Below are 11,524 nucleotides of genomic sequence, written 5' to 3' on the forward strand. Positions count from 1 at the left end.
GTGATACCACCTCTGTGTATAGATAAGACAGGATCCACCATTCACAATAGATGATTGCAGAGCTCATCTATTCTTCCCTTGTACAATGACCTCTGCACAGGTCCCAGACCAGGCCTAGAAAACTCTACCATAGAAGTCACTGAGGTCTCCTCCTGACCATTGTGTCTATGGACCATGGGGCTGCCGTAAAGCTAATTTCTCAATGCTTTGTAAATGTGTTAAAGAGGACCTTTCATTAGAATAAAAAAATCTAAACTAAGCATACAGGCGTCTCCTTCTCCCAGGCTGAAGCGCTGGCCAGTCGCAGCGCTCAGCTCATAGCCTGAGAGGTTTTTTTCTCCCAGGCTATGAGCCGAGTGCTGCGATTGGCCAGCACTCCAGCCTGGGAGAAGGAGACGCCCAGGAGAACAAGAGCAGGCTCCTCCCAGTTGAGCTGAAAATCTGAAGATCCCTGGGCGCCGCTCTCCATGTCAGCATACTTAGTTTAGATTTTTTATTGTAATGAAAGGTCCTCTTTAAGAACAGCTCAGGCAAGATGGCCGCCCCCATTATGTTCAGGAAATAGAATTAAAAAAAAAAAGAAATCTACAAAAATCAGAAAACAAAAACCGTTTAGAAAAAAGGAGATGTGTTACTATCCCATTTTAACTAGCAGAAATTTTTTTGAGACACATTTCCTTTATTATATTTTTAGTTCTTTATTTGTACTTTTATTTTATTTATTTTTTTACTTTTAAAAAAGTGTTTTTTTTCCCTTTAACCATTTCTTACAGCCACAACAGTTTCCCTCAAGACCAAAGGGAGCAGCGGGGAGCCCTCTGTAACCTCCATGTACCCCGATGATACAGAAAAGGAAGTGCCCAGTGTGGTCCAGGGAGTTTACCAGGCTACAGAATATAATAGGACCATAGTCGTACCTGCCGGCATGGTGCCTTCTGGGCGACGTCTCTCTGTCTCAGGTGATAAGGAAGTGTGAAGTCTGAAAAAAGAATAAAATATATTTAGCACTGCTGAAATACTCTGTGCTGCTAATTTCTCCCCATTTCCTTTCCTTCTAAAGCTGCCTGATAGTATTGCGTCAACGTACAGAAGTCACCCAACTTTCCCAGAGCAGTGACCAACAGAACTAAGCAGATTAGTGACTCAGGACTATGGTAAAGTCGAGCGACAACTGTCCCGGGATCGTCCTTATACCAGGACAGTTCAAAGATCATGCTGAACACTAACCCCCCCCCCCACCCCCACCTTCCCCCTCCTGTCCTCTGGGCGCTACAGTTCTCCTTTAAGGGAACCTGTCACTATGAAAATGCACTGTAATCCAAAAGCAGCGTGTTATAGAGCAGGAGGAGCTGAGCAGATTGATGTATAATTTTATGGGGGAAGATTCAGTATAACTTCTATTTCATTCATTTAAGTTTCTGCTTATTCTGGGCTCTGGAGTCCAGGAGGAGGTCCTATCAGTGACTGACAGCCTTCCCTCTATGAGGAGGAGACGGTCCTATCAGTGACTGACAGCCTTCCCTCTATGAGGAGGAGGTCCTATCAGTGACTGACAGCCTTCCCTCTATGAGGAGGAGGTCCTATCAGTGACTGACAGCCTTCCCTCTATGAGGAGGAGGTCCTATCAGTGACTGACAGCCTTCCCTCTATGAGGAGACGTCCTATCAGTGACTGACAGCCTTCCCTCTATGAGGAGACGGTCCTATCAGTGACTGACAGCCTTCCCTCTATGAGGAGACGGTCCCATCAGTGATTGACAGCCTTCCCTCTATGAGGAGACGGTCCTATCAGTGACTGACAGCCTTCCCTCTATGAGGAGACGTCCTATCAGTGACTGACAGCCTTCCCTCTATGAGGAAGCGGTCCCATCAGTGACTGACAGCCTTCCCTCTATGAGGAGGAGGTGCCATCAGTGACTGACAGCCTTCCCTCTATGAGGAGGAGACGGTCCTATCAGTGACTGACAGCCTTCCCTCTATGAGGAGACGTCCTATCAGTGACTGACAGCCTTCCCTCTATGAGGAGACGTCCTAGCTGTGACTGACAGCCTTCCCTCTATGAGGAGGAGACGGTCCTATCAGTGACTGACAGCCTTCCCTCTGAGGAGGAGGAGGTCCTATCAGTGACTGACAGCCTTCCCTCTGAGGAGGAGGAGGTCCTATCAGTGACTGACATCCTTTCCTCTATGAGGAGGCAGTCCTATCAGTGACTGACAGCCTTCCCTCTATGAGAAGGAGGTCCTATCAGTGATTGACAGCCTTCCCTCTATGAGGAGGCGGTCCTATCAGTGACTGACAGCCTCCCCTCTATGAGGAGACGTCCTATCAGTGACTGACAGCCTTCCCTCTATGAGGAGGAGGTCCTATCAGTGACTGACAGCCTTCCCTCTATGAGGAGGAGGTCCTATCAGTGACTAACAGCCTTCCCTCTGAGGAGGAGACGGTCCTATCAGTGACTGACAGCCTTCCCTCTATGAGGAGGAGACGGTCCTATCAGTGACTGACAGCCTTCCCTCTATGAGGAGGAGACGGTCCTATCAGTGACTGACAGCCTTCCCTCTGAGGAGGAGGAGGTCCTATGAGTGACTGACAGCCTTCCCTCTATGAGGAGACGGTCCTATCAGTGACTGACAGCCTTCCCTCTATGAGGAGGAGGTCCTATCAGTGACTGACAGCCTTCCCTCTATGAGGAGGAGGTCCTATCAGTGACTGACAGCCTTCCCTCTATGAGGAGGAGACGGTCCTATCAGTGACTGACAGCCTTCCCTCTATGAGGAGGAAGTCCTATCAGTGACTGACAGCCTTCCCTCTATGAGGAGGAGACGGTGCTATCAGTGACTGACAGCCTTCCGTCTGAGGAGGAGGAGGTCCTATCAGTGACTGACATCCTTTCCTCTATGAGGAGGCAGTCCTATCAGTGACTGACAGCCTTCCCTCTATGAGGAGGAGGTCCTATCAGTGATTGACAGCCTTCCCTCTATGAGGAGGCGGTCCTATCAGTGACTGACAGCCTCCCCTCTATGAGGAGACGTCCTATCAGTGACTGACAGCCTTCCCTCTATGAGGAGGAGGTCCTATCAGTGACTAACAGCCTTCCCTCTATGAGGAGGAGGTCCTATCAGTGACTGACAGCCTTCCCTCTGAGGAGGAGACGGTCCTATCAGTGACTGACAGCCTTCCCTCTATGAGGAGGAGACGGTCCTATCAGTGACTGACAGCCTTCCCTCTATGAGGAGGAGACGGTCCTATCAGTGATTGACAGCCTTCCCTCTATGAGGAGGAGACGGTCCTATCAGTGACTGACAGCCTTCCCTCTGAGGAGGAGGAGGTCCTATCAGTGACTGACAGCCTTCCCTCTGAGGAGGAGACGGTCCTATCAGTAACTGACAGCCTTCCCTCTATGAGGAGGAGGTCCTATCAGTGACTGACAGCCTTCCCTCTATGAGGAGACGGTCCTATCAGTGACTGACAGCCTTCCCTCTATGAGGAGGAGGTCCTATCAGTGACTGACAGCCTTCCCTCTATGAGGAGGAGGTCCTATCAGTGACTGACAGCCTTCCCTCTATGAGGAGGCGGTCCTATCAGTGACTGACAGCCTTCCCTCTATGAGGAGGCGGTCCTATCAGTGACTGACAGCCTTCCCTCTATGAGGAGACGTCCTATCAGTGACTGACAGCCTTCCCTCTATGAGGAGGAGGTCCTATCAGTGACTGACAGCCTTCCCTCTATGAGGAGGAGGTCCTATCAGTGACTGACAGCCTTCCCTCTATGAGGAGACGTCCTAGCTGTGACTGACAGCCTTCCCTCTATGAGGAGGAAGTCCTATCAGTGACTGACAGCCTTCCCTCTATGAGGAGGAGGTCCTATCAGTGACTGACAGCCTTTCCTCTATGAGGAGGAGGTCCTATCAGTGACTGACAGCCTTCCCTCTATGAGGAGGAGACGGTCCTATCAGTGACTGACAGCCTTCCCTCTATGAGGAGGAAGTCCTATCAGTGACTGACAGCCTTCCCTCTATGAGGAGGAGACGGTCCTATCAGTGACTGACAGCCTTCCCTCTATGAGGAGGAGGTCCTATCAGTGACTGACAGCCTTCCCTCTATGAGGAGGAGGTCCTATCAGTGACTGACAGCCTTCCCTCTATGAGGAGGAGGTCCTATCAGTGACTGACAGCCTTCCCTCTATGAGGAGGAGGTCCTATCAGTGACTGACAGCCTTCCCTCTATGAGGAGACATCCTATCAGTGACTGACAGCCTTCCCTCTATGAGGAGGAGACGGTCCTATCAGTGACTGACATCCTTCCCTCTATGAGGAGGAGGTCCTATCAGTGACTGACAGCCTTTCCTCTATGAGGAGGAGGTCCTATCAGTGACTGACAGCCTTCCCTCTATGAGGAGACGTCCTAGCTGTGACTGACAGCCTTCCCTCTATGAGGAGGAGACGGTCCTATCAGTGACTGACAGCCTTCCCTCTGAGGAGGAGGAGGTCCTATCAGTGACTGACATCCTTTCCTCTATGAGGAGGAGGTCCTATCAGTGACTGACAGCCTTCCCTCTATGAGGAGGAGGTCCTATCAGTGACTGACAGCCTTCCCTCTATGAGGAGACGGTCCTATCAATGACTGACAGCCTTCCCTCTATGAGGAGACGGTCCTATCAGTGACTGACAGCCTTCCCTCTATGAGGAGGAGGTCCTATCAGTGACTGACAGCCTTCCCTCTATGAGGAGGAGGTCCTATCAGTGACTGACAGCCTTCCCTCTATGAGGAGGCGACGTCCTATCAGTGACTGACAGCCTTCCCTCTATGAGGAGGAGACGTCCTATCAGTGACTGACAGCCTTCCCTCTATGAAGAGACGGTCCTATCAGGGACTGACAGCCTTCCCTCTATGGGGAGACGGTCCTATCAGGGACTGACAGCCTTCCCTCTATGAGGAGACGGTCCTATCAGGGACTGACAGCCTTCCCTCTATGAGGAGACGGTCCTATCAGGGACTGACAGCCTTCCCTCTATGAGGAGACGGTCCTATCAGGGACTGACAGCCTTCCCTCTATGAGGAGGAGGTCCTATCAGTGACTGACAGCCTTCCCTCTATGAGGAGGAGGTCCTATCAGTGACTGACAGCTCTCTGTTTGCACACAGTCATAGAGGGAAGGCTGTCAATCACTGACAGGACCGCCTCCTGGACTCCAGGGGGGAATTTAAACGAATAAATTACAAGTTTTACTGACTCTTTTCCCAGGCTGCTCAGCTCCTCCTGCTCTATAACCTGCTGCTCAGCCACCATGTTCAACCTCCCTTTACTTGTTAAGTGTGAGCCGGTGCACGGCTGTTCACATGTAAGTGCAGGGGACAGAGGTACAGGCAGCAGGAGGGATAAGGGGCTGCTCAGGGGAGATAAGCGGCGCCAACCTCCGTATAATTCTGGTTCCAGTAATGTCACGGATCTCCACTGCTGTGTATACATGTATGCTGTGTATATGTGTTACATGTAGCGGTGTCATACCAGTCACACGTGTTGCATGTAGAGATGTAGTAATAATAACCTTCATACAGCGCCAGCATATTCCGCAGCAGAGGGACACGTACATGACATAGCAAACACGTCTACTATTAAAGGAGTGAAGGCCCTGACCACAAGAGCTTACAATCTTCGAGGAGACAGCAGAGGTAAAAAGTGCACAACGGTCCCGACATCTCCGACCTGAACAGGGGAGTAGATCTAAACCCGCACGAGCCGTCACCGGCCGGGATCTGTCACACATGTATGTTCTATGTACAGCATACTCGTATGTTACATGCAGATATGTCATACTATTCACACATGTATGTTCCATGTACGGTAGGTATGTCATACCATTTACACTGGTGTGTTTCAAGTAGATGTCATACCAATAACACCTGTATGTTATATGTACATATGTCATACAATACAAATCAGCATGTAGATGATGTTCTACCAATCACAACCATATAATACATGGAGATGTTATATTCGGGCTAGTATGTTACATGCAGATATGTCCTAAAATTTACACATGTATGTTCCATGTACGGTAGCTATGTAGTACCATTCACACTAGTATGTTACATGTAGATATTTAACACCATTCACACTGGTATGTTACATGTAGCTGCCATACCGTCCAGGTTACATGCAGATATGTCATACTATTCACACTTGTATGTTACGTGTAGATATATCACACCAGTCACTCTAGTATGTTACATGTAGCTGTCACACCGTTCATGTTACATGTAGCTGGCTCATACCATTCACACTTGTATGTTACATGTAGAGGTTATAAGTAGACATGTCATACCACTCAGTCTAGTATGTTACATGTAGATATATCACACCAGTCACACTAGTATGTTACATGGACATATGTAATGCTCTCCACACTAGTATGTTATATGTACATACACATTCACCCTTCCCAGGTATGTCCACCGCCAGCACACTACTCACCGTCCACACCGGATGGATGACGTTCTCCCCGGTGACACTCAGCCCCACCGGCCGCCCCGTGTAACGTCCGCAGACGACGACAAGTCCCGGAAACTCGCAGGATATCAGGGGATAAACGCCACAACACTTCCCTGCCGCCTCAGGCCACGCCCATCACATCCTGCTCTCAGCCAATTGTCAGAGCGACAGGAGCTCTCCACCAATCACAGCGCGGCTTACAAATGACTCTGGTTAGGCTAGAAATAGGAGACGTACTGTGATTGGCTTAGGGCAATGTTATGCCTTAGAAACATGTGTTGGTATGTGACCCAGGTCTAATCCTCTTGTTGCAAGAGAGAGATAACGCGTATCGCACAGCACGCGCTGATCTGTCTGCCTGTACCGGGGCGGCTGCCATGTTTGTGAAGACTAAAAGTCTGATTTATTAGACTACAATCTTTGTAGAGGTTACTACAGGATAGGGCCAGAGGCTGGATTCTAGTGATAAAGTAGAAGGATTACAAAGAATGAGATAATTAAAGGGGTTGTCTCCCTTCAACAAACAGTTGATGCAAGCCACTTACTAATGTATTGTGATTCTCCGTATTGCCTCCTTTGCTGGCTGGATTCATTTTTCCATCACATTATACACTGCTCGTTTCCATGGTTATGACACCCCTGCAATTCCTTAGTGGTGGTCGTGCTTCCACACCATAGGAAAAAGCACCAGCTTACGTGCACTCCCACGGTCCCGGCCAGGGCCGTCTTTAATATTGATTGGACCCTGGGCAAGAATTTCCTTGGCCCCCTGAAATGCTAAGGTCCATCCGTCTTCATGAGTGATTATCGCAGGGAAGGCAGGTTAGTTAGTGTACCCGAGCATTCGATTTTAAGACGCCTGTGGCCACCGCGGGGGCTCAGGAGGCAGAAGCACAGCTCCCGCACAGTCCGTCTCCCCTTTTCAAATAGAAGACGGGTGGCCCTTAGCAACGCTCATTTCGGAGAGCGCTGCTAAGGGCCATTTCAGCCACAGTTTTTTACTAAAATTAAACGTTTTGTCTAAATAAACTATATTCTAAAAATGTTACTTATCACTTGCCCTACACTTTAGCCAAAAAAATAATTAAATGGCAGTTACAATTTAAGCTCTAACAAGCGACGGTCGTCCTGAGGATCGGTGATAAACGCCTGTCATACAGTTGCTAATCACTGCAGTATTATTTATTTAGGGACTGTAAGCACATGCAGTCTCAGGAGTGGTCCACACCTCACAGGAGTACAGGACCACTATCTGTACACGTATGTATGGTATAATGAATGGAATGACACATCACACATAACATGACATGAGTTACCAGGCTGCCTGGTAAAGACCTGTGTCACTCATGTCATGTCATGTGTGATGTGTCATTCCATTCATTATGCCATACATACGTGTACAGATACTGGTCCAGGCAGCAGACACATTATTATTGCCACATCATGTGTCACAGACTCACATGCCACTCTGACTGTACTGTACAGCCATTCAGACAGTTCCACTTCCTTTAGAAAAGCGAGCCTGCAGTGCACACCAGTGACAAGCGACTTACTTACAGATCGTCTAGAGGTGACCGTGACTCAGGTGAGTAACCAAAACTTTACTGAGTGTCTAGACTAGTGATGGTGGTGGTGATGAACTGGGTGTCTCCTCTGTGACGCGGCCGCCTTTGCAAGTTGAGGAATAAAGCCCACCATAATGCCCCCCAGTAAATTCCCCCATAGTGCTCCTCTCCCCCTTCCTCCTAGTGCCCCCCATAATGTACCAGTATAAAATGCCCCATATATAGTGCCCCAGTAGATGCCCTCAGTGTCCCCCCCCAAAAGTGCCAGTATCAAGTGCCTCTCTCCTCCCCCCCCATGTCCCAGTATCATAGTGCAATCTCCCCGCCCCCCCCCCCAAAAAAAGTGCCAGTATCAAGAGCCTCTCTCCTCCCCCCCCCATATCCCAGTATCATAGTGCCATCTCCCCCCCAAAAAAGTGCCAGTATCAAGTGCCTCTCTCCTCCCCCCCATGTCCCAGTATCATACTATAGTGCCCCCCCCCCAAAAGTGCCAGTATCAAGTGCCTCTCTCCTCCCCCCCATGTCCTAGTATCATTATAGTGCCATCTCCCCCCCCCAAAAGTGCCAGTATCAAGTGCCTCTCTCCTTCCCCCCAAGTGCCAGTATCATAGTGCCAACCCCCCCCCCCCCCCCAAGTGCCAGTATCAGGTGCCAACCCCCCTCCCCCCCACATGTGCCAGTATCAGGTGCCTCCCCATGTGCAAGTATCATAGTGCCAACCCCCCTCCCCCCATGTGCCAGTATCAAGTGCCTCCCGCTCCCCCCATGGCAGTAACAGTCAGGTATTAAAAAAAACAAAAACACTTATACTTACCTCCATATCAGCGATGCGATGCAGCCTCTTCCTGTATGTCCATATATGGAGTCAGTGCTTGTGTATTCTAATTTAGCCTGTATTTCAGAAAAGTTTCTGCAGGGATTTGAACCCACAACCATCTGTATCAGAGGCAAAGCACTTACCCACACAGCCATAAGAGCTGCCTTGCTACTGACTGAAAAAATATGAGACTTCATATAGGTTGCTAAGTGTATATCTATACACATGACAGCTGCCCTAACACACCCAGCACTGCTATATCTCTATATGACAGCTGTTCCAGCACACTCAGCTCTGCTATATCTCTATGTATGATAGCTGCCCCAGCACACCCAGCTCTGCTACATCTAATACACATGAATCTGCACCAGCACACTCAGCTCTACTATATCTCTATATATGACAGCTGCCCCAGCACACCCAGCTCTGCTACATCTATATATCTCTAAGTATTGCTCTACAGTAGATAGATATATAGAGATATAGCAGAGCTGAGTGTGCTGGGGCAGCTGTCATGTGTATAGATGTAGCAGAGCTGGGTGTGTTTGGGCAGCTGTCATGTATATAGAAGTAGCAGAGCTGGGTGTGTTTGGGCAGCTGTCATGTGTATAGATGTAGCAGAGCTGGGTTTGCTGGGGCAGCTGTCATATATAGAGATATAGTAGAGCTGAGTGTGCTGGTGCATCTGTCATGTGTATTAGATGTAGCAGAGCTGGGTGTGTTTGGGCAGCTGTCATGTGTATAGATGTAGCAGAGTTGGGTGTGTTTGGGCAGCTGTCATGTCTGTGTATAGATGTAGCAGTGCTGGGTTTGCTGGGACAGCTGTCATATAGAGATATAGCAGTGCTGGATGTGTTAGGGCAGCTGTCATGTGTATAGATGTACACTTAGCCAGCTATAACAGTAGAAGTTTCATATTTTTTCAGTCAGTGGTAATGCAGCTCTTATGGCCGTGTGGTTAGGTGCTTTGCCTATGATACAGAAGGTTGTGGGTTTGAAACCCAGACACATCTCTCCCTCTCCTGAGGACGGCAATACAAATGACTATGCCTGAGCGTACATACCGTAGAGACGCAAGGGCAGGGTTAGGAGGAGGAGCTAGCATGGCAGACTCGGCAGTAAGTAATTGTAATGTGGGAGTCGGGAAATGGAGCTGCCTTGGGCCCGGGGCAGCTGCCTCTTTTGCCCTGCGGCAAAGATGGCCCTGGTCCCGGCCACCAAATAGGCCGGCGCTTTTTCTTATACTGTACAAGCACGACATTAGTGTACCCCAGTAAGAATAATGCCCCCATTAGTGTACCCCAGTAAGAATAATGCCCCCATTAGTGCACCCCAGTAAGAATAATTCCCCCATTAGTGCACCCCAGAATTAATGCCCCCCATTTGAGCGCCCCAGTAAAAATAATGCCCCCTACGTAGGAAGGAACTGAAGTGGATTTTTGAATTGAAGGCACTCCAACCGTTTGGGATGAATATTGAGTTCTGTGTGGAGAACATATAGGTGATCCATGTGATGCTATGACGAATTTGTACTCTGTATAGTGATTTGTAATATGTACCTGTTGTTTACATTAATGTTATATTCACTTATCCTCACTTTGTTTTACACATTGAACACTGCCTCGTGACCCACCTGATGGAGGAACTTGCCCCCCTCCTTAAGTGAGAGTGAATATACGATCGCTGGTTCTTAGGAATACGATGCCTTTGCCAGCGTCACTAACGAGGGGTGGGCGGTTCGCTATGCGTCCCTACCAACGGAGCGCTGCCTGGGTGAGGAGTGGGAGGCGGCTCGGCGGCACTGACGATCGCTAGGACGGGTTAGTCTGCGATCATGTGGTCAGTGACGGACACGTGAGTGAACGACTCCTCCTCCCCGGACATCCGCACTGGTCGCTGAAGGACGCGCTGGAAGCGCGCATCACGGAGATGTGTGTTCCATTGCGCTTCACTCTCCATATGGGAGGACACTGAAAGAAATGGTAAGTGAATTTATATGTACACCATGTCATCATGTAATTGGCCACGTCCGTATGGGGAGGCGTGGCTCACACTTTTTAAACAGGATCATTTGGGGATCACTTGGTGCTTGACAAAGGCTATGCTATAGCCAAAACGGAGCAATCTTTTAAACACGTTTTGCACGTAAGCAGTTCCCAATAAAGGGATTTTCACCGGACATGCTGCCTCCGTCATCACTTATTGGACTCTACATTCAGGAGCCTCTATGGATCTAGGGCTCCAGGTCGGCTGCTGCATTCCGGATGACCGTAAGATCTGGCGACTCCATATTGATGTTTTTTTCATCATTGCATAAACTTTCTTATGCACCTCTCCATTGTCAGGTACACTCGCCCGCTATTTATATTCCTTTTGAGGTACATTATTAAGAATTGACATTTATTTTCTTCACTCTTTAAATCCCCTGAAGAGTCCTTATGTGTGGATGAAACACGGGATGTCGGAACACAAGTGAGGGATATTGTTAGGGATATGGCCGTCTAAGGCCTCTTGCACACGACTGTATGTATTTTGCGGTGCTCAAAAAACAGATCCGTAAAAAATACGGGTGACGTCCGGATTTTGCTGAACGGAACAGCCGGCCCCTAATGGAACAGTCCTATCCTTGTCTGTAATGCCGACAATAATAGG

The 11,524-nt window shown here is 49.1% G+C and overlaps 1 protein-coding gene across 3 annotated transcripts in view; it reads right to left on the minus strand.

Moving 5' to 3' along the window:
* EFR3A (EFR3 homolog A) overlaps positions 1–6,617 on the minus strand; it is a 153,827-nt gene extending 147,210 nt beyond the window's left edge. For 2 of the 3 annotated variants that reach the window (XR_005779284.1, XM_040433716.1), the window contains exons 1-2: positions 6,482–6,617; positions 918–979 (exon numbers count right to left, since the gene is read on the minus strand). Coding sequence is in view for 2 of the 3 variants with exons in the window: in XM_040433716.1 (XP_040289650.1) it covers positions 918–927 (10 nt within the window). In the remaining variant the exon portion in view is untranslated. Of the gene's footprint in view, positions 1–917; positions 980–6,472 lie in introns of all 3 variants that reach the window. The other variant, XM_040433717.1, reaches the window with a different exon arrangement.
* Between the last annotated feature and the right edge of the window lie 4,907 nt (positions 6,618–11,524).

The sequence above is a fragment of the Bufo bufo genome, chromosome 5, assembly GCF_905171765.1.
Source record: "Bufo bufo chromosome 5, aBufBuf1.1, whole genome shotgun sequence".
NCBI classification, from domain to species: domain Eukaryota; kingdom Metazoa; phylum Chordata; class Amphibia; order Anura; family Bufonidae; genus Bufo; species Bufo bufo.